Source organism: Saccopteryx bilineata, chromosome 4 (assembly GCF_036850765.1).
Source record: "Saccopteryx bilineata isolate mSacBil1 chromosome 4, mSacBil1_pri_phased_curated, whole genome shotgun sequence".
Lineage (NCBI taxonomy): Eukaryota > Metazoa > Chordata > Mammalia > Chiroptera > Emballonuridae > Saccopteryx > Saccopteryx bilineata.
Window position 1 is genome coordinate 136,487,971 of NC_089493.1, and position 24,073 is coordinate 136,512,043.

Below are 24,073 nucleotides of genomic sequence, written 5' to 3' on the forward strand. Positions count from 1 at the left end.
TCACTGTCAGCCTTTCTTTGTTCCCTAAATCTGAGTTAGGATACTCAAAAACATAGAAATCTGTTTTATGCTTCACTTATTGTTAAAACTTTAAGGGCCAGAAAGGTTATACTGACATACCTTTGTTCCACATGCTTACCTCTGCATTCTTCCTACCCCCCAAGCCCCCTACACACACACCTCTTCTCACACCCACCCTAGTCTTATCTGTTTCCTTTTTTACAATACTAAACAGTGTCCTTCACCAAGTATTAATAATTGATTTAAAATGAGAAAACCTAGGGGGCTTCCTTAAACTGGGTTTTGTGAACATTTAATTCAATGCATACTTTTTAAAATTGGTTTGAGAGTCTTTATTTGATTTCTATTACAAAATTGATTTTTAAATGTTTAAGTAATGACCATCCCAAACCCAAACGAGTTGATTGCTGCATTGTAGAATTTGGTTCTTCCTAGTCAGTCAGTATATGTGGGCTTTGGTACTTACCTATGAACTCTTTTATGTTTAAAGTAGTCTCTTGATACTTTTCTTGTACTGTAGCAATTGATAAAATGTCCATAGATGATTAGTGAAAGGAGAGGGAAAATGTGTTTTATGGCTCTAATGAAAATATAACATCTTGAATTCAATTAGTTGATGGGACACTGTGTATTATCTTCCAGGGGTCCCTGTGTTTTGACTTTTTGAGATGTTCCCTAATTCTTACCACTCAAAATACTCTCTAGGCTCTCAAAATAAAAGCATAGCAGCTAACTATTTTAGCTGTGCTAGGACAAGGTAAATGTGCTAATTTTGCTTTTATCTTGGTGTTTAAAACAAATATGTCATGGAATACTAAGGTTGTGCCTACATTGCAACCACCCTGAATAACTGATTCAAGAATGAAAAGTGCTACCTGAAGGAGGAGCTTTTTCCTTTGGTCTGCAGTATTGGTTTCATACAAAAGAAGCAACTTTTTGTTTCTTAATTTGATAGTTCTCCAGTTTTTTGTTTTTGTTTTGTTTTATTTTGTTTTAGCAATAGAGAGAAAGAGAGGGACAGGCAAACAGGAAGTGACAGAGACTAGAAGCATCAACACTTTGTTGTGGCACCTTAGTTGTTCATTGATTGCCTTGACCCGGGGGACTACAGCAGAGTGAGTAACCCCTTGCTCGAGCTAGCGACCTTGGGCTTCAAGCCAGCTACCTTTGGGCTCAAGTCAGCAACCATGGGGTCATGTCTATGGTCCCACGCTCAAGCTAGCGACCCTGTGCTCAAACCAGCGACCTTAGAGTTTCGAACCTGGGTCCTCAGCATCCCAGGTCGACGCTTTATCCACTGCATTATCACTTGGTCAGGCGAGAGTTCTCAGTTTTTAATTCTGGCATTCATTTCAAATATTCTAACCATATTTCTGGTATTCCTGTATATAACTGTTGAAATAATTTCACTTAATCTTTGAACAAATACTTATTAAGCATCTGTTTTACTGTCAGTCAGTGGGTCCATAGGGAGTTAGTAGAGAACAAGATATAGAGCCCTTGCTGGAAGGGAAAAACATTAACTGATTAATCACAAGCAAGTTGGCAAAAGTAAATTGACAGTTTTAAGTACACAAAACACAATTACTAAGTATTATATGATTTTCTATATGAACAAGTATAAATCTACTTTTGTCTGCCCTGCAATTATCAGTGCTATGACAGAAAGTCACAGGGCTCCCCAAGAATGGAAAACATGGGCTCTCACCTAGTCTCTGCAGGACAGTGGAGTGTTATATCAGACAGAGATGTCAGGCCTTGTTTGGGGGATCTGGATCTTGATCCTGAGAGTAGTGGCAAGTCATCTAAAGGTTTGTGCTCGGCATTTGGAGAAGAAAAGTGATATGATCAGATTTTCCCATTGGAAAAGTCACCTTGCTGTTGTATGGAGAATGATTTGAAGGCAGCTGGAACTGATAGAGTGAGGAGAGTATTTCAGTAGCATAGATGAGAAGATATTAGCTCTTCCAGTTCCAGTTCCAAATGCTTTGGGAGCTACAGGCTTTGGTGCAGACATGGCCAAGCCCAGGAGAAACAATACACATAGCTAGTCCTGAAAATGGCATAGAAATGGTGTCAAGAAACCCTAACCACAAAGATATGAATGTCTTAAGGGTGTTGACACCAAGTTCCTAAGGAATGTGCACTTTACCAGGAAGCACACAGGAAGGATCTGAAGAAGATGCAGGCCAACAACACCAAGGCCATGAGTGTATGTGCGAAGGCACTCAGGGTCCTCAAAAGACCAAGGAGGTCAAGCCCAAGATCCCAAAGGGCAGCATCTGCAAGTTCAGTAGATTTGTTTGCATCACCAACAGCAGCTTGGGGAATGTTCTCATGCCCACATCACCAAGGATCTCGGGTTCTGCTGGTCAAAGGCCAAGGCTCAAAGCAAGTCCCAGCCTGTGACTGCAGCCACAGCTCAAGCTCCCAAAGGTGCCCAGATACCCATGAAAGCACCAGTGTAGAGGTCTCTTGCTGGTCTGAGACAGAAGGACTGGTGTGACCCCTAGACTGCTCTCTGCAGTGGGCTGGTGTCCTCCTTTGGTATATGTACAAAGAAACCCGAGACAGAATCTGCCTCACACAAAAAGAAAAAGTGTGTGTGTGTGTGTGTGTGTAGTATAGATAAGAGGATATTTACTTAGCCTGCAAGGGGATGGTAGAGATGGAACTAATGAAGTTAGTGGATTCAAAAAGCATTTAGGAAGTAAAATTAACAATTTAATTCTATAAAAATTTAAAGATAACATTTTATAATATTTAGGTGAACTTTTTGGGGGGAAATTTTAATTTTTTGTTAAAAAATGGTTTTAATGCAGCCATTTATTGTCAGTGGCAATAATTTTGCCTGAAAGAGTTCAGAATTATGTGTTTCTCACTCTCTTCTTTTAGTGACCAAGAATTTAATTGAGAAAAGATCAGCCAAATCATCAGAAATGTCTCCCGTGCCTATGAGGTCAGCTGGACAAATAGCAAAAGCTCATTTGCATCAGCCCCACAGAGTAAGCCAGGTGCTTCAAGTGCCAGCTGTGAATTTGTACCCCACCAGAAAGAAGGGGCAGTCAAAAGACCCTGCCACACTAAGTGAGTATTCACAAATTAATATCACTTCATTTCATTGAAATTGCCTTCGGAGTTAGAATGAAAAATAGTTACCAACATAAATGCTCAGAAGATAACTATTGTAGATTGTGTAATACAGTCATCTCTCATGTTTCAAAAAATATCTCATTTTGCCTATAGATATTTGATGACAGCATATATATTTGAAATTCTGACATTGGAATTCCTGTAATTAGGTCAGCCGAAACCCTAACAGCAATACACTTAGGTACCAATGGCTTACTGCAGTCAAAGGTGCATTAAATCAATTATATAATGCAAATGCAACCTGTAAGCATGAAATTGCTTATTCTACAGTAAAAGTGATTGTGTGTTGGTTTTTCATTAGTGACTACTTCTAAAAACCTAGTTAGGAGACAACAAGAATGTAAAGTACATATTATGTAGACCATGCTTTCCCCCCTCTGTTAGGCCATGTAGCCCTTGCCAAATTACTATTATTTGTTGTTTTAATAGTATCACTATTGCTTTTAGATTGGAAGCCCAATTAGACTTGGTTCCTAGCATTATTACCTAGTCCAGTGGTTGGCAAACTGGCTCGCAAGCTACATGCGGCTCTTTGGCCCCTTGAGTGTGGCTCTTTCACAAAATACCACGTGCGGGCGCTACCTCGGTAAGGAACGTACCTACCTATATAGTTTAAGTTTAAAAAATTTGACTCTCGAAAGAAATTTCAGTTGTTGTACTGTTGAAATTTGACTCTGTTGACTAATGAGTTTGCCAACCAATGGTCCTAGTCTATGCATTATACATAGGACATATTCAACAGACCTCTGAAATGCGAATTTTATTTTATTTTGTTTTGAGATCCAAAGTAATGCAATGCCTACATCTTTGCCAGGTTTCCACTCTGGTGATATGGGCACTCACACAAGCAGAGAATTGCAGTAGAATGAGTCTGCTGCTATGCTGGGATGTGTGCAGAACATAGGAAAGAACAGAAAAGGGAGAGCTTTTAGGGGCAGGCAGAGGTGAGGTAAGGTAGGGCTTCCCAGGAGGCTTTTTGGAGATAAAACCTAAGCCTTAAACATTGATTAGGAAGGAGTTAATGAGGTAAAGATTCCAGAAAATTGCTTCACTTGGAGGAAAAGCTTGGTATCTCCAAGGAACTACAAGCATTTGCTGCTTCTGAGTACAGAGCTACAGGAAGGGTGTTGAGACAATAATAAATAAAGCTAGCAGTTACAAAACACTTGCTGAGGGTCAGGCACAGCTCTAAGTGCTTTGCTAATTATATATGTTTTATTCATTTACTCTTTATAAGAACCCTATATGATAGAACTCTCTCACTTGACCAGGGGAGCCATAGAGGATCTAAATAACTTACACTTCACCAGAGAGTGATGGAGCTGGGCATTGAGTAAGGCTGACTGGCTCAGAGTCCTTGCTTTTAATCACTGTGCAGAACAGCTTTCCAGGATGAAGAGAAGTGAAATCCCAAGCATGCTGAGATTATAAAATGGCATACTAAATTGCCTGTGGGCAGCTATTGAAGAGATTGAGCTATTGAGCAAGGGAAGGTTTGGTCCAATTTATGCTGGAGACCTACAGTAAGTGCGCAGTGAGACTGGAGTTAGAAGCCCAGATGGAGAGCTTCTGTAACAGCTAGCTGGAAGTTGCTCAGAGCCTGAACTAGTTTGGTGGCTGTGAAATGGAGAGGTAATTGGGTGAAAATTGGTACAATTGATGTTTGCTTATAGAAATAAGAAATGGGACAGGTCTAGCTCTGGTTCCTTACTTAGATGTCATCACCCAAGATGCATTATTACTTGTGCCAGGTAGCCCTCTTCCTTCTTGTTGCAATATGGCCATTAGCTATGTGATAGATACATTTACATTAAAATGGCACTTAAGTAAAAGTAGTGTGAGCATGCCATGATTTAAATTGTTTCATTGTCAAAGGGCTGCTTGTCAGGAATCCTGGTCCGTGGGCTTACTTTACTGGTTGAGAACAGTGTCAGTAGCTTTGACATTTCTTAGAGACATATGTAAAAATGTCAATATATTGAAACCATTGCTAAATTTGAGCTACACTAAACAGGGCCAGCTGTTAGATGATGGAACTTTGCAGCAATGTTTCCAGTGGGCTCCATACTATTTTTCTATAAATTCATGATTCTTTCTGTTTACTTCTCTCCTGTAGTGTGAATTTAGTGCTCTTGAGAAAGGCTGGCCTGGCAGTCCTGCAGCCTCCTCTGTGTGCCCACAGCACAGCTGCACCACAGGTAGTGACAGTGCCAGCACCCTGCACTGCCCCGCCCACGCCTTGCTCTCACTGGAGAGGCCACCTCTAGAGGGAAGAGTTGGAATCATGCCTTCCTTATTAAGACTTCCAACAAGTGTGTCAATTGTGGGAGTGGGACTTAGACTGTTAAACCACTTTCCCTTATGTCATGAAACAGAAAAGAACTATTATAATCTGGTCTGTGCTGACTGGCTGAATCTGAACAAATAACCTAGAGGTGAGAATCTCTGTGCCATTACCTAGTCATTGAGTCTCCGTTTGTCATTCACACATTTCAATCGACTGCACTAGCCTTGTGCATCATGGCTTTAGTTATGTAGTAATTTAGGCAACTATAGATATTTTAGTTGGGAAGTGATGTTTGTTTATTTCTTTGATTTTGTTTTAGGTACAAGTTTACCTCAGAAAGTTTTAGGAACAAGTGAAGAAATAAGTGGTAAAAAACATACAGAAGACACTATTTCTGTGGCATCATCCTTACATTCTAGTCCTCCTGGATCTCCGCAAGTCTCCCCACGCAAAGGTAAGACAGACCAGGTCAGGCTAGTTCTTGTTTTACAAAACAACACTTTGTAACACACATTTTTTTTTAATCTATAGTGAAAACAGAAAATATGAAGACAAGCTTAACTTCCAATACTTTTTGAACTTGCATGATTTGGAATGAATTATGCATGTGTTTTCCAAGTATTAGGTAGGCTCCTGTTCCAGAGTGTGATCCTGACTTGATAAAGGACAGGCACATACAAGAATGAAGGTAGAATAAAAAAATGAAACACAAACAAGTACACACACACAGACACACACACACACGAAGAATGACTGCAGAGTCACAGTTGTTTTGTTCTGTGCAGATTCCTAGTGTCGCTGTTCATGTTTCCTGTTCTTTAACATTTTGTGGAGTATTTGAAAATGCAAATTTCTACAAGAAATTGTTTTTAACCAACAGCAAGGTTTAGGATACGAAACAAATATTTAGGTTGATACATTCCTTTCTTAGTAATAGAGTGTTACCTTTATGGATTTTTACATTTATAGTAGTATTTCTGTAGAACCTCTTGAGGTAAAGAAAAAATTGAAATCACTTTTGTTCATTTACATGTTTTTGTAATTCAGAATAAGTAAGCTTTTCTTGACCAGCCTGGGTAGTTGTGCATGTAGATGCCATTTTACATCAGCTACATTTTAGCGTTCTAAATGGTGTGTGTTTTTACCCTGGCCCATCCACATCATATGTGCCCTGTTGAAAAGGCTCCTTAGTTCTGGCATTCTGTTCATGGATATAAAAGAATTACATCTTTAATCATAGTACAGATAGAATGTGGTCAGAGGGAAGACAAGTTTATGAAGTCTAGCAGGAAGAAAAAGCTTCCAGAGCCTTCCTCGGCTCCCATGTCCTAAGTTTCATCTTTTTCGGGGGGTGGGAGGGCTCTTTCTTATTGTTCCCTGTGAGGCAGCAAATGGGGTACAGTGATGTTAGACCTGATTTGGATTCTGACTGTGTCCCCTACTATTGCTGTAATTATAAGGTCAGGTTTTCTATCTGTAAAATGAGGGGCAACCACCTATTTTAGGGGACTTATATAAGGATTGAATGAAACAATCTGGATTAAGGTTGATACATGGTAAGTTTCAAGAATAGGAGTTTCTCTTTCCCTTTTCCTACCCCAGGGCAACATAGCTCCATAACTTGTCTGCCCTTTTCCTTTCACACAGCTGAGTCTGGCTAGAATTTTCATTCAGATTTTACTAAGAAAAGCTTTGTAGCCCTGGCCAATTGGCTCAGTGGAAAAGGCGTTAGCCCGGCATGCAGATGTCCTGGGTTCGATCCCCGGTCAGGGCACACATGAGAAGTGACCGTTTGCTTCTCTCCCCCTTCTCTCTTCCCCTCGCAGCCAGCACAGTTGATTCGAGCATTGGCACCCGGTGGAAGTCTATCTCCCCTCTCTCACTTAAAAAAAAAAAAAAGGAAAGGAAAGGATAGCTTTGTAAAAACCAAATAGGAAATATAAATAGTATATATAAAAGGTGTGTTTGTAAAACATCAGTCTCTGATCCTGTTATATGTAAGCTCATACGTGATTCTGTGAGGCACACAGTTGCTTCATCTCTTTACTGTCTTGGTGGTCCTGTCAGATTGGAGGAGGGGGGCTGGGAACAGCGCCCATTCCACAGGAGGTCCAGATGGACAGTGCCCACATGCCCTCATTGCTCTTTCAGGAACACCTTGCCACCTTTTATCACCTTTGGGGGCTGTTCAAAGGCCCCATTTATAGACAATTTTCTAACCATGTGACTTCTGGGAAGAGATATTAGGAACAGGAATTTTCCTATTGTTCTTATTCCCAGCCAAAATTCACTCTCACTAACTGAAATAGAGAAATCTTTTCTCTGTTGTGCCTTTCCACGTATGACCAATAAGCAACTATGATGTTTATTGTGTCTTTCGTAGTCTGTTGAGGATCCTTAGGAACCTGAAGAAATTCTGTTCTTTAGAACTATTTCTAATTGTTCTTACACGTGATCTTTCAAAACCTCAACCTGATAGTTCTGTATATTTCCATAGACAGATTTTTGCCTATAGCTTATGACCAATCAAAAATGCTGTTAAAACCAAGCATACATTTTTAGGATCAGTACCTAGTTATTGTTAAACCTTGGAATTTTTTTCTAACAGTTATCTTCATATATTTCACAAGTTTTCATTTTTTTTTTACTTTTATATAGTTTATTTTTTATTTAAGTATATTATGTTTAAGATATATAATACAGTGATTTCAAATTTACATACCTTTGAATGTAATCGGCCCCCTAATTTTAGTAATCATCTGTCGCCAGGCAAACTTAACACAGTCTTATTGACTATATTTCCCTTCACCTTTTTCATTTATCCCCCACCATAAAATATATGAAGTCAAAAGGCTTTAACTTTTATCTTCTGCAGTACTTAAAGAAGGCAGCCTTTCTACCTTTAAGATACAACAGGGCCTGACCAGGCGGTGGCGCAGTGGATAGAGCGTTGGACTGGGATGCAGAAGACCCAGGTTCGAGACCCCGAGGTTGCCAGCTTGAGCGCGGGCTCATCTGGTTTGAGCAAAAGCTCACCAGCTTGGAACCAAGGTCACTGGCTCGAGCAAGGGGTTACTCTGTCTGCTGAAGGCCTGAGGGCAAGGCATATATGAGAAAGCAATCAATAAACAACTAAGGTGTTGCAACGCGCAGTGAAAAACTAATGATTGATGCTTCTCATCTCTCCGTTCCTGTCTGTCCCTGTCTGACTTTCTGTTTAAAAAAAAAAAAAAAAGATACAACAGGATCAGAAATTGTGCTTTATAAATACATTTATTGTATAAACTATTTATATGTCCTACCTGATTTTTGCTAAGCTTTTTCTTAGTAGAATCTGCCTAAAAATTCTAGAGATACTATTGAGAATACTTTTGTCATATTTTTGCTTATGATTTTACCAGCTTGGCTTACTTCTAGTAGTTTTTTATTACCAGCTTATTTTGATCAAAGTGATCTTTATCCTGTGTTCTGTCTTGCAATGACTGCTGTGTAATTGCTATAAGTAGACTCTCCATGTATTAAAATATGTTGTTATATTTCAGTTTTTCAGATATTATCAAAATGTTAGAATTTTTAATAGTGAAATGTTATATAAACCAGGATAATTGTGACTAATTGGAAAGAATTAATTGACCATGACAGGGTTTTCACATCTCTCCTTCCAGTTGGCAGTGTCGTATCTGATCACAGCATCTTGCCGCACCTCTCAGGGTCCTCAGCCCCTCCCAGTGAGCCCAGCACCACGAGCAGTGGCTACAGCTACCCCGGCATAGGTGGGGTTTACTTGCAAAAGAAAATCCTTCAAATTACCGGGAGCACAGCCAAAAGGACAGACAGGACCAAGAAGGCCACTGAGGAGAATAGAGACAGGACAAGTTGTGAGAACACAGCCAGAAAAAGAATGACATCCCCGTTTAGAAGATTTAGGGAAAGAACTCTTTCAAGGGAGAGACTAGTCAACAGCAAAAAAGAGGACGCAGATCACAATCAAGCTACAGAAATCTGTGAGAAAGTGAAGGATGTTGGAAGCAACATCAAAGATGAGAAAGGGAATGACATCTTCAATTCAAATAGCCGAGGCAACAGTAACGCTTTAAACTGCTTCTATACGCGATTCAAGTCTAAAAGGAGGAAGACACTCTGAAGTTCCTTACTTAACTTTAGTGTTAAATTTGTTTTTATTTATTAATGTAAATGTAGCTTAAGTTATCTGTCAAAGCTTATACAATTTAGTAAGCTACTAGTTATAAGTATTTTATGATTAGTGTTACAGATCCTTTAGCAACAAAGTTCTATTGAATTAAAGTGCTTTATTTTTCCATGTTATTTTATTAATGTTAGTAAACTTTATATTGTGTATTCTGTAGTTCGCTTTATTTCCTACCATTAGCAGCTGGTTCTGAGAGTGAAATAAGTAGATGAGGCTTTTTAGACACCAGTATTTACTTCCATGTTAAACCCCCAATAACGATCTCATCAGACAGAACCTTTGCTTCAGAGAATTTAATTGCTCTCTTCTTACTGCAACTACTTTACAAACTAAAGAAAAAAGAATTGTTTGGGGGGGGGGGGCAACAGCCTGCCTCTTGTCCACAAACATTTTTTTATCACCCATTTTTCATATATCTCTGATCAGGGGAAGAGGAGGAGATGGTATGACACAGCAGGTTCAGAATCATCTGGGAAACTTGTTATAATACAGTTACTATTTTCCACTGCAGATCTCTTAAATTTGAATTTCCAGAAATGGGCCCAATGATGTATGTTAATAAGCTTTTCAGGTGACTGTTAAAATTGATCATATTACAAAATACTGATCTAAGAGGCATAGGGAGGAAATTTTTAAAACAGTAAAGCAAGCCTGACTAGGAAGTGACACAGTGAATGGAGCATCAGCCTGGGACACTGAGGACCCAGGTTCAAAACCCCAAGGTCACCTGCTTGAGAGCGGACTCACCAGCTTGAGCACAGGGTTGCAGGCTTGAGCATGGGATCATAGACGTGATCCCACGGTCATTGGCTTGAGCCCAAGGTTATAGGCTTGAGTAAGGGATCACTGGCTCAGCTAGAGCCCCCCCGCCCTTCCCCAGTCAAGGCACGAATGAGAAAGCAATCAGTGAACAAGTAAGGTGCTGCAACTATGAGTTTGATGCTTCTCATCTTTCTCCCTGTCTCCCTCCCTCTCTCTCCCTCTCTCTCTCTCTCTCTCTTTCTCACAAAACTTCAAAAACACAGTAAAACAACTCTATCCCCTAGAATAAAAGAATTATTTTTTCTTTTGAGAATTCTAATATTTTATTTTTATTACAGTTTACATTCAGTATTATTTTGTATTAGTTTCAGGAATACAGTACAGTGGACAAGCATATTTTACAAAGTGCTCCCCCGATATTTCCTGCACCCACCTGCACTATACATAGTGTATATAATAATATTAATGGGTTCCCTATGCTGTACTTTACATCCCCATGACTATTCTGTAACTACCAATTTGTACTTCTTAATCTCTTCACCTTTTTCATCCAGCCCCTAAACCTCTTTCCCTCTGGCTACCGTCAGTCTGTTCTCTGTATCTATGATTCTCCTTCTTTTTGTATTTTTCTGAAGCTGGAAACGGGGAGGCAGTCGGACAGACTCCCGCATGCGCCCGACCGGAATCCACCCGGCACGCCCACCAGGGGGTGATGCTCTGCCCATCTGGGGTGTCGCTCTATCTCAACCAAAGCCACTCTAGCGCCTGGGGCAGAGGCCAAGGAGCCATCCCCAGCGCCTGGGCCATCTTTTGCTCCACTGGAGCCTCGGCTGCGGGAGGGGAAGAGAGAGACAGAGAGGAAGGAGAGGGGGAGGGGTGGAGAAGCAGATGGGCGCTTCTCCTGTGTGCCCTGGCCGGAAATCGAACCTGGGACTCCTGCAGGCCTGGCCGACGCTCTACCACTGAGCCAACCGGCCAGGGCCTCTCCTTCAATTTTTTAAATTATTTTTCCTTTATTTACCACATCCATTTTCTTGGTCCTCTTGAAAATTGACCGTTTGGTTTCCTGAAGGACTTTGAGAAATAGTAGTGATCCCAGGATGAGAGGACTGGGGCAGGGGTCAAGACTGGTTTGTCTTGTGCCCATCCCATGAGCTAAGATAAATCACACATTTTCTGGGTATTGATTATTCTCTATGAAATAGTTAATGAAAATGCTTAATAATGAAAATGCTAGGAATTGAACCAAAGGTTATATACCTGTTAAACCACAGTCTCTCGCTGAATAAGAAGATAATTGCTTCTTTGAGGCTTACTCTTTGCTAGGATTACTATGGCATTTTCTTTTATTTCTAGGCAAAAGAAGTTTGGTTACTTTTCTAACACTTAGCAAAACCAACTCTGTGCATATAACTCTCAGTCTGTAGATTTGTTTTGGGATCCTTCCACCTCACTCCACCTCCAGCCCTTTATTCCAAAGAATGCAAAAGAAAAACTAGCTATATCTGCTGTGCAGTAAGTCATAAAACAATTTAAAACAGGTAGATGCCGTTTTCTTCATAATACATTCTTATGTCAGTTCAGCTGTTAGATGTAAAATTCTGCAAAGTTGGTGAAGAAAAAAACTAAGTATAAAATTAAATCCCAAGTCTAAAACTATTTATTTAAAAATGCTAAAACAGTGGCTTTAAACTTGGGCAAGACTTCTTAGGTGATGTAAGCAGAATATCTGGGGTAAGTGTATGTGGTTTGAAAAAGCAAAAATAAATTTTTCCCATTGACTCCTGACTCCGTTCTCCTACCTCAAGCTGGTATTTTGGACTCTCAGGTCAGGCCATGAAATAATTTATATTAATCAAAAGGGAGGGCATAGGGTGAAAAACTTAGGTCTACTTTTTAATGTTTTTTAACATACTTAGTGCCTTCTTATTTTATCAAATTCTTGTAGCCATGTGAGGATCTGGGGCGGATAGACCTTTGGACTAGTTTTCTCAGTAATACTGAACTTAGCCTTTTTTATTTCTTGAATTTGGAGTGAATGACAATGTAAGGGAATTTTCCCTTACATTCCCAACCTGTTTTCTTATTGTCATTTAATCACCTGTCTTCTCTCATTCAGGTTATACACTTATACCATCAGCTAAATCTGACAACTTGTCTGACTCCAGCCACAGTGAGATTTCTTCACGGTCTAGCATTGTGAGCAATTGTTCTGTTGACTCGATGTCTGCAGCTCTACAGGATGAACGGTGTTCTTCTCAGGCTGTTGTGGTCCCTGAACCCAGTGGGGCATTGGAAAAGACAGAGCACTCCTCAGGGACAGGAGACCATAATCAGCTTGGCCCTGGGTAAATGTCCTCACCTATGTTTATATCACAAAACCCCAGTCAGTGGCCACTGCAAACAGTGCTCCCCAATTGCCCTGTGGGGTGCTAGCAAGGGGAGCTTTAGAAGCATGTATTCTCTATACACTGAATAGTGAAATAATTACTATTTTGAAAAATGTATGAACGCTTGTTTTTTAAGTATTACTGAATTCAAGTAACTTTCTATCATATGTACCTTTTCGATCAGTATGAGCTCAAAATTAAGTTGTTACTGATGCGGGGTTGTGGTTTTGCATTCTGGCTCTTGGGTGAGAGATTGTTCAAAAAGATTGTGTAGTGGGAAGCATGCCCAATGCTGTACACATTGTAGGCAGGTTGGGGAGTAGGAAGTCCCTGATCCTTACACTCTGAAAGTATGATCTAGGGGAATAGTTTTCAACCTTTTACACTTGGGGACCAGTGAAATAGGAGAACTATTTTGAGGATTTCTAAGGCAGAAATCACCCTGAGCATAAGTGAATTTGACTAAGATTGTTTGGTCTATAATCTTCATATAGCATCAAGGTGGTTAATTTTTTTGAAGACCAGCATGAAATTTCTGGAGGACCAGTGTGCAGACCAGAGGTTGAAAAATAGTGATTTAGGGAGAATGTATTATTGGCTAGCCAAAGAATTTAAATTTTAAGCAAAATGGAAATCTTTAAGAAATCTGATTCTAAACTGATGAATATTGTTTGATCTGGTCATCTTTAATAAGAAAAATGTAAGGTAAAGTGTCATCATATTTGTAAAGGCCTCTAAACTGTGGTTTTCTAGACCTGGAGTCAAATAAATATTCTATGAAACTTGTGAATATTTTAGGCTTTGCAGGCCATAAGATCTGCTGCAACTGCTGGCCTTGTTTTGCCAGAAAACAGCCTTAGGCAATATGTAAACATGGGTGTATTCTGTCTCAATAAAACTTTATTTACAAAAACTGGCAGAGGCCTGACCTGTGGTGGTGCATTGGACAAAGGGTTGACCTGGAATGCTGAGGTCACTAGTTCCAAACCCTGACTTACCCGGTCAAGGCACATATGGGAGTTGATGCTTCCTGTTCCTCCCTCTCCACCCCCACCCCATCTCACTCTCACTTCTCTAAAATGAGTAAATAAAATCTTTAAAAAAAAAAAAAACTGGGAGAGAACTGTATTTGCCATGGTCCCTAGTTTGCTGGCCCTGTTTTCTACTATAAATCAGGGGTTCACAAACTTTTCTTTTGGTAAAGGGCTAGATAGTGATATTTTAGGTTTTGCAGGCTATGTATGGTCTCTGTCTCAAATACTTTGGAGTATTTTGTTTTGTTTTGAACCCTTTAGAATGTAAAAACCATGCTTTACTTCAGATTGTACAAAATGGGCTGTTGGCTAGATTTGTTCCAAGAGCCTTACTTTGGCTTCTTCATTTAGTAGTAGGTAGTTGGGAACGTTGCTCTTTAATAGGCTAACCTCAAAGGTAAACTGAAAAATAGGTTAACCTCAGAGGTGCATTCCTGTAGTTGGGAATTGTTAATTCTGCATGCATGGAGAGAATCTAGCATTATGTTGACCAAAATAAAAATGTATACTTAATTTTATTCATTTCAAACCTTATTTTTCATTCTTATTTAAAATCAATTCAAGAAAAATTCTGAGGAAACCTTGCTAAGTATTTGCGTTTCTCCAGTGTATGTTTCTAGCTAAGTATTAACATTAATGCCAATAGAAGTTTAGTGATGATTGAAGATAGGATAAAAATTACAAGGTAATTTTGGCATGAACACTTGTTGTGATACATGTTATGTAGTCTCTTGTACTCATTTAATACTTGCTATGGACAGAACAAAGCTTTTCCAGTAAGCCAGTAAATTACTTTTAATTGTGCATCTTTAATTTTAGATGGACACTTTCAAAGCCATCTCTGATCAGGCATTTAGCTGTCTCATCTTCTGTGAGCAATGAAGAGATTTCTCATGAGCACATCATTATAGAAGCAGCTGATAGTGGTCGTGGAAGTTGGACTTCCTGTTCCAGCAGTTCCCATGACAACATCCAAAGCCTTCCAAACCTAAAAGGCTGGGACTTTTTGAACTCTTATCGACATACCCATTTAGATGGCCCCATTGCTGAAGTTGAAGCCACTGACTGCGAGCCCTCTTCCTGTCCTAAAGGCTGCTCTAGAACTTGTGGTCACTGTAAAGAAAGCCTGGAGGCTAATCAGATGAGACAGAGTTGGGCCTCCTCCAGTTCTCTGTCTGACTTATACGAACCAAAGTATGGGACAGTTAAGCGGAAAGTGTTGGAGAGCACCCCAGCTGAATCATCCGAAGGCTTGGACCCAAAGGATGACAGTGACCCAGTTTATAAAACTGTTACTTCAAGTACAGAAAAGGGCTTGATTGGTAAGTTCTTTGTTGTGTCTGGCTTTTAGAGATAAGTGGTAAAAATGGCATTGGGACATTTTGGTCTAGAATTTTATTCTTATTGCTTCTTGGCCTTTTGACTAAGATTAAGTGTAGAATTTTATTCTTAAAAAGATCTCACTTCAACCTCTTTCTTCCCTCTTCAAACAAACATTTATTTATTTAGAGAGGGAGATAGGGACAAACAGGAAGGAAGAGAAGCATCAACTTGTAGTTGCAGCACTTTAGTTCATTAATTGCTTTTCATACATGCCTTGACTGGCAGGTTCCACACGAACCATTGACACCTTGCTCAAGCCAGTGATCTTGGGCTCAATTGCTTGAGCAACCATGGGGTCATGTCTATGATTTCATGCTCAAGCTGGCAACCTCAGGATTTCAAACCTGAGTCCTCAGTGTCTACCACCTGGTCAGGCCAAACAAATTATTATTAATATTAATTTGTTGGTTTTTTTAATAGAGAGACAGACTCCTGCATGCACCCCAACCAGAATCCATCCACCTGGCAAGTCCCCTGCTGGGCAATGTTCTGCCCATCTGAATTCACTACTTCATTGCTCAGCAACCAAGCTACATATTTTAGCACCTGAGGTGAGGCTACAGAGCCATCCTCAGGCCTCAGTTCACTCAAACCATGACTGCAAGAGGAGGAGAGAGAGAGAGAGAGAGAGAGGAAGGGAGAGGGAGAGAGAGGGAGAGAAGGAGGAAGGGTGGAGAAGCAGATGGTTGCTTCTCCTCTGTGCCCTGGCTGGGAATCAAACCCGGGACATCCACACGCCAGCCAAACGCTCTACTGCTGAGCCAACTGGCCAGGGCCAACATATTATTATTTTAAAGTTCATGATTACTCAAGGGCTTTGAGTCAGGTATTTAAGCTTATTAAAATGAAAAGGCTGGTGGTACTGGCCAGTTTGCTCAGTGGATAGGGCATCAGCCCAACATGCAGATGTCCTAGGTTTGATTCCCGGTCAGGGTATACAAGAAGTAACCATGTACTTCTCTTCTCCTTCCTCTCCTGTTTTTCTCTCTCTTCCCCTCCCTCAGTCAGTGGCTTGATTGGTTTGAGTGTTGACCTCGGGCACTGAGAATAGCTCAATTGATTTGAGCATCAGCCCCAGACACGGGTTGCCGGTTGGATCCCAGTTAGGGTGCATGTGGGAGTCTTGTCTCACTATCTCCTTCCTCTCAATTAAAAAATAAAATAAAAATGAAAGGGCTAGTATGAAGGTATTCTAATTCAGGGGGACAGGTTTGTTTTGTTTTTGAGATCTTTTTGTTCATTGAGGAAATTCCACATTAGTGTGCAATAATAATAAAGGGATTATCCTCTTGGTCACATCAAAAATTGTGTGGACCAAAGTTGCTATACATACATGGTAGAAACTTTCAAACCTTTAGGTTCTGCAAGTGAGAGAAATGTGATAAGGAAATCCAAACACTTTTCAGTACAGCCTCCTGAAGCTCATCACAGTATGCTAGCTCTTGTTTGTGATTCCATTCTAATCACACACAACTTCTGGTATATTCTTCTAGTGCTTAAGACATTAATTACATTTTTTTAATTTCTTCCTTGAATTACATAAATACTGGAATATAATAGCCCCTGCTTTTCTATTTAGGTGGAATGACTATACTTTGTATCAATATTATCATAATCAACTTTTAATTCTGTAGCTTATTCACGATGTCATTTGAAATTACTAAATATGAGCCTGACCAGCGGTGGCGCAGTGGATAGAGCATCAGCCTGGGATGCTGATGACCCAAGTCGAAACCTTGAGGTCACCGGCTTGAGCACAGGCTCATCAGCATGCTCACAGTTGCTGACTTGAGCAAGGGGTCACTGTATCAGCTGGAGGCCCACTCCTCCTGGGTCAAGGAACATATAAGAAGCAATCAATGAACAACTGAAGTGCTGCAACTATGATTTGATGCTTCCTCTCTTTCTCTCTCTCTCTCTTTCTCTCCAAAAAAAAGGAAATTACTAAACATGTGACAGGTAAACATGCACTTTTTTGGTTTTGTTTGTTTTTTAATGATTATTTTATTGATTTTGCAGAGAGAGAGAGAGAGAGAGACAGACAGGAACATGGATCTTATTCCTGTATGCGCCCTGACTAGGGATCAGAGTGGCAACCTCGGCCCTTCCGGACAGTGTTCCAGCCAACTGAGCTAATCGGCCAGGGCTAAAGCACTTTGTTTTTCACTTGTCAGATTGCATTATAGAGTGGGTTTTGGTTCATTAGTTTTTTCCCAAGAATTTTTTTTTTATTATTAAACCTTTAAGATAGCCACAATATATGGATATCTAAGCGTGAGTGTGCAAGGATATAAAATCCTTCTTGTCCATTTGGGATCATAGATTTTTTTAAATCTTTTATTTCATTTCTAGATGATTGGGCACATGTCACAATCTTCATTCTTGTTTTTCTTCTTCTGACATCCTCTCCATCCCTTCTCATTCCATCCTCCACGGATGGGAATGCACATCCTTTCTGACCTCGATACTATGTGTGAATTTTACTAATAGAGTTCTAGAAATTCTATTATGGACAAACTTGATCCTTTAAAGGGAGAATTAATATTAGAATTCTTTTAACGGTCTTTGAAATTTATTCTGCTTACATATAGGTATTATTTGTGTTTTTAATGTCACTTTTGTGATTAAGAAATTCAGAGCCATTTATTCTGTGGGTTTCAGACTGGTCTTACAGAGCTCCCACTTTAACCTGTTTCTGGTGCTTCTAAAGCTTTGCCTTAGTCCCAGAGTTTACAGACTTAGGGAACAGAATTTTAAGTCGCCGTTATGTTTAATGTTCACTGAAAATTATAGAAACCTAATTTAAGATGGCTTTCCTAAAATTATGGTTTTTGCTTCCACATTCCACATCACAGAGCAAACGTTAATGGTAAGTCTAGTAAAGGAACTAGCTCCTCTGTACCAGGAAAGTTCAAGTTGTTTATATGCCACACTGACATCTTAGTCTACCCAGGAGTACCCTCAAACAGTGGTCCACAGTGTTCTTTCTTTTTTTTTTTAAGATTTTATGTATTCGTTTTATAGAGGAAAGAGAGAGAGAAGGGAGAGGAACAGGAAGCATCAATTCCCATACGTACCTTGACCAGGCAAGCCCAGGGTTTCGAACCAGCGACCTCAGTGTTCCAGGTCGACACTTTATTCACTGCACAGGCAACCACAGGCCAGGCTAAATCACAATGGTTCTTGTCTCAGCTGCTGAGAGTAGAACAGCCTTAAATAAAGGGCCCAAAAGTCATTTATATGAAAACCCAGTCAACAGAGGATAGATACTTAGGGTGGACTCTTAAAATGTTTCTGCCTCAGTCATCTTTGGGGCTGGTATTTCTTAAGGCATTTGTCACACACTTCTATTATGTGAGGGCTTAATTATCATCTGCCATCTCCTTCAACTCTAGTTCATTCTATTTAATGTTTATAAAACCTAATGTAATTTATGTATTTTAAAAACAGGTTTAAATAATAAATTTATTAAGCTTTTTAAAAATGTTTTTAAATCTACTATCATTGTATTTAAATAGGTACATATTTATTCATTTTGCCTGTTTTTAAGTTCTATTTTGTCATTGTAATAAGTTTCCATGTTTTTTTCTGAGTTCTTACATTTTTCATTAATATGTTCATTGCCTATTTTTCATGCCAGTGTACTGTGTCACCACACCCAAGAAGGAGGATAGGTATAGGGAGCCACCTCCCACTCCTCCAGGATACATGGGGATTTCTTTAGTGGACCTAAAGGAAGGAGCCCTCTTACACCTAAAACCTCCAGACTATAGTGTGGCAGTGCAGAGGTCAAAGATGATGCATAACAGCGTGTCTAGACTGCCACCAGCTTCTCTCAGTTGCATTCCTGTGGCCTGTGTTCCATCGAAGATTGTAACTCAGCCTCAGAGGCATAATTTGCAGCCATCCCATCCTAAACTAGCAGACGTGACTGATGCAGATAGCGAAGCAGATGGTATGTTGACAAACTACCTTAATGGCTGTTAAATGAATTAACACATTAAATGGTCTTTACTCTGGTATTGTAGATAATCAATAATGTCAGGGGTCCCCAAACATTTTACACAGGGGGCCAGTTCACTGTCCCTCAGACCGTTGGAGGGCCGGACTATAAAAAAAACTATGAACAAATCCCTATGCACACTGCACATATCTTAAAGTAAAAAAACAAAATGGGAACAAATACAATGTTTAAAATAAAGAACAAGTAAATTTAAATCAACAAACTGACCAGTATTTCAGTGGGAACTATGCTCCTCTCACTGACCACCAATGAAAGAGGTGCCCCTTCCAGAAGTGCAGCGGGGGCCGGATAAATGGCCTCAGGGGGCTGCATGCGGCCCGCGGGCCGTAGTTTGGGGACCCCTGAATAATGTTTTCTTCAGTGTCTCAGAAATCTGTGGAGGGGGATCCCTGGCCGGTTGACAGAGTGGATAGAGCATAGGCCTGGCCTGTGGATGTCCCAGGTTGGATTCCCAGTCAGGCACACAAGAGAAGCAACCATCTGCTTCTCTCCCCCTGCCTCTCCCCCTTCACTCCCTCTTCCCCTCCCACAGCCAGTGGTTCGATTAGATTGAGCATCAGCCCTGGGCACTGAGGATAACTTGGTTGGTCTGCGGTTCAGCCTCAGGCACTAAAAATAGCTTGGTTGATTCCAGCATCAGCCCCAGAAGAGGGTTGCATAGTGGATCCCAGTTGAGGTCTATGTGGGAGTCTGTCTCACGATCTCCTCTCCTTTAACTTAAAAAAAAAAAATCCCTAAATATGGTGATGTGTTTATTTTAAATTATTAATTGATTTTAGAGAGACGGGGTGGGGGTGGAGAAGCATTCATTTGTTGTTTCACTGAGTTATGCATTTATTGGTTACTTCCTATATGTGCCTGACTGGGGATCAAACCTGCAACTTGGGTGTTTTGGGACAACACTGCCTGGGCCTGATGATGGTGTGTTTTTTAAATGGAAGAGGGCAAACTGCTTGATTGTATGCCCTATCCCCTTCTTCCAGTTCAAATGGAGTATTCTTATATGTGATTAATAGCAACTTAGGCCAGTAGGATAACTTTGAGAGGCGGCACTTGACATTAGTGGATCCATATTTTACATTCCAGCATGGAAGCTGGAAATATTGAAATGCACAATTATCTAAAATCATACTGTTAATACAATTCTTATTAGCAAAACCTTTCATGACTGTAGCTGTGGTTTGCTTTGTTAAAAATAAATGAAATTTTATCCTAACAATAGAGTAGTAATTAGAAGTTACGAAATTACAGTTTATTATCAGTTTTTAATATGATCAGACTCATAAATGTCATTGCGGGAAAATCTGAACTTTGATAGGATCATTGAGAGAATTTTTTTGTTGAAATTGCCTGATTTTGTAACATAACTAGATTGTTGGTTGGATCATCTTTATGTATATGCTGATCTGCCACTTAATTGTATTTTTATTATTTTCAGAAAATGAACAGGTTTCAGCCGTCTAGCCTTTGATGACCCATTTGACATCTGCTGCAGACATGGAGAAGAGGGTGTGCAGAGCCCTGCACCATTCCACAGGCCGTTGTCAGCAAGCAGCTCACTGCTGCTGCTCAACCAGAGTATCAGTCTCTCTGTGCTGAGCCATGCTGAGCCCTGACTCCTGCTCCCTCTCATTAATCCCCACAGATGATCGCATGGTTTCCTCAGTGGGGATTTTGTGTCTGGCTGTGTCTTCACTTTGCACACCAGACCTGCCTTGGAACCACAGTTACTAGACCAATCTAAACTCACAGTCCTCCCCATGTATAATGTATCATTATAGATTTTCCTTTAACAAGTTATTTTTAAGATAGTAGTAGTGGTATTTTAAAGCCATAACTTGGGCTAATGGACAAATTCAAAATAGCTGCCAATACTGAGGATATTCTTGTGTATTTGAAAAGCAACTTATTATTTGAAGTTTTGTGGTTTTGTGTGTATCTGGGAGTTCTCATTAGCTAATGTGTATGTTTGAGGCCATTTTAAAACTCTTTGGTCTGACCAAACATAAGTTACCTTACAGAATGACGTGCTTGCTCTGTACAGGACTTGAATGATCTGTAGCACCAGTGTAATGTCAGTCTCAGTGGGAGCGGACTGGGAAACCTTTTGCAGCCGAGGCGTTGTGAAGGGAATACTCCCACCTGCTCGTCCCAATTTGGAAGGCCAAATGAAGCTGCCACAGGGTTTCTTATCAGTCCTTTGGGAAAGAGAGGGGCAATCCTGATTTCCAAAGAATGAAATTTTAGTATTATATAACATGTATTCCAGTTCTTTCTGAACTGAGAGTCATGCTGCATCTAACTAAAAGTATAAATCCAGTAAATAGAGAATAGGTTCTAGGGTGTTCTACCCTATAGAAACCCAAAACTAGAATTTTCTTAACTCAAATATAGAGTTCTTTTTTTTTTTTTTTAAGAAGTGGCATGATTGGTCGTGTGATCATGGAGATGAATTTAGCTTTGTGCAGTGCTCTACTGCCTGCTCACATCTCACAGCTTGAGACGGTTGGACCTCACAAGCCCTGCAGCACCCAGGTATATGATTGGTTGGAAATTTTATTGGGGTGAGAGAATTATGGAAATCATTATCTCTTGGTTCCCATTCTAGACCTTGAGAGGAAGGAGATATATTTTTAACAGCCTGTTGGGCATGGCACTCTGAGGTATTTATTTAAAATGTCAGTGGTTTGTTTAGTGGATGAACTAGACTTTCCACATTTTTACAAATGAAATATAATGTATTCTGTATCTTGAGTGTAAACTTTGTTTTTCATTGTAAAGGCAAGTGAGAGCTTAAACTTCTTGACTACCAAAAAAAAATCACAAAAACCAAAGCCATTATATGCACGACCCAGATCAACTTGGAGCCAGAGTGGGTTTACTTCTGAATAGTTGTCCATCTATAAATTTATAGGATTTCGTTGGTTTGTGACTTTTAAGTTTGTCTCATTTTTTTCTAGTTCTCCAGTCCATGTCTCTATTCCTGTGTCCTGCCTATCCCCTTCATTTTAAAATCATAAATCAGTTGCAAATGGTAAAAGGCAGTACCATCCTTTCCATCAAAGCAATTATTTCTTCATTTTCAGAAAAATAGCATGTCTGAAAATTTTTCTTGGACAAAATAATATTAATCTGAAACTTAAACCTTAGAAATGAACCCCAGGTATGTCAGAATGAGGCTATTACGCCATAGCTTTCTGGATCCATTGAAATGGAAAGTCGCCAGACCAAAAATCTTGGTTTGAAAGTATCACTGTAGTGATTTGACCTGTGAACAGCCATCTGATCACAGATTTTTCCTTCCCTGATTTACACAATTCTGTTTTCATGTCCAAAGCGAAAGATATTTTTGCAATAGCCATGTTTTCATCAAGTTTGGGTGTTCTTACCATTTTATATTCATTACCCCAGAAAAATGGGCTGTTTGCACAATGTCTGTTTATCAAGTCTTTCAAACCAAATGGGAGCTTTACCTTAGGTACCAGCATCTTGCACAGAGAGTTGGAGGCTCCTGGTTTTGGACTGGCACATTGTTGCTGCCTTTGTTTCATCTAAGCTTAAACTGTGAGTATTAGGATCAGCTGATCACATTGATCAGGAACTTAAGCCAAATGCTTTGTAGTGTGATATGTTTGTAACCCTTAAAAATCATGGAGTTTGGTTTTTATATTTTATTTTAGGGTTCATTCCTGTCTTCTCTGTCACATGAGAAGAAGAAGAGAAGCCTTAACCTGTATCTGATCCAATTCAAAATCCCCATTTTTTTTGTTTTAATTTTATAAATCTAAAACTAACAGAGACTTGTACCCTCATCACTCCACTACTCTTAATCTGCCAGCACTGTTGAAGCAGTAAATCCTTGATGCAGACTTTTGGCAAATAAGTTTCAATACAATCTCTTCATGATGAAAGATTTGCAAAATTAGTAAATTCAGTTTAGACTTCCATAAAAGTTTATTGTAATTAATAGTCTTATTTCCTCCAAGTGATTACTTTCAAAATGCTCTTTGGAGGGACACAGCCTTAAATGGTTGTTCAGGAGCGTGATGAGTCACCTCGTCAGCACCTGCAGAGCCTCCTGGAGGCTCCAGGCCGGACATGGGCAGGAACCATGGGTTTTCAAACACAGACCTGACGGGTATAAAGTGTTTTCTCCCACAGAAAGAAGGGAGAACATTTCCTTGTATATTTAAAACATGATTGTTATTCTGATATATATTTCAAATTTCTAAAAAAAATGTGATACTAAAGTAGATGTATCCCTTTAGGATTACCTTAAAGGCTAGAACAAAGGGAGCAATCTTCAGATTAGTGTCGCAGGACATTCTCAAATTTAAACTTGAATCCCAATTCCTCTTTAGCTTTCATTGTGCTTTTTTAAGGCTTTATTTCATAGAATGCAGTTGTATTTAATCTTTTAAAATTGAAACGTGAACTTCAGCAAGAACAGAAACAAAACTGCGGAGTCATAATGTAGTAAGGAGCATACTGCACAATTGAGTGACTGTAAAGTATCCTAACAAGCAATGTTGTCTCCTATTTTTTGATACCTCTTAAACTTATGTCTTTTAGAAAGACGGTGCCTCTCTATTCTTTTTGTATTTTTACTGAGTGTAAATATTGTTATATTTTTGTTTAAGAAAATGTAAAAGTACCATTTATTATCATATCTACTAATACATTGGTGAAATAAATAAAGAATCTACATTAACTTTTTCTGCACTTTATTGCATATGTTATGGCAGCAGATAAAATAATTATACAAAGTCACTCAGGGGGGTCAGTCTAGGACCTACATTGTTGTGAAAG

At 39.7% G+C, this 24,073-nt stretch overlaps 1 protein-coding gene across 8 annotated transcripts in view; it reads left to right on the forward strand.

Moving 5' to 3' along the window:
- RAPGEF6 (Rap guanine nucleotide exchange factor 6) overlaps positions 1-23,189 on the forward strand; it is a 225,462-nt gene extending 202,273 nt beyond the window's left edge. For 3 of the 8 annotated variants that reach the window (XM_066278439.1, XM_066278440.1, XM_066278441.1), the window contains 7 exons: positions 2,917-3,108; positions 5,781-5,915; positions 9,127-9,234; positions 12,553-12,781; positions 14,677-15,179; positions 18,881-19,195; positions 20,703-23,189. In XM_066278439.1, coding sequence (XP_066134536.1) covers positions 2,917-3,108; positions 5,781-5,915; positions 9,127-9,234; positions 12,553-12,781; positions 14,677-15,179; positions 18,881-19,195; positions 20,703-20,728 — 1,508 coding nt within the window. In that variant the 3' untranslated portion in view covers positions 20,729-23,189. Of the gene's footprint in view, positions 1-2,916; positions 3,109-5,780; positions 5,916-9,126; positions 9,606-12,552; positions 12,782-14,676; positions 15,180-18,880; positions 19,196-20,702 lie in introns of those variants that run through there. The other 5 variants (XM_066278443.1, XM_066278444.1, XM_066278445.1 and 2 more) reach the window with 4 other exon arrangements.
- Positions 23,190-24,073: the final 884 nt, after the last annotated feature.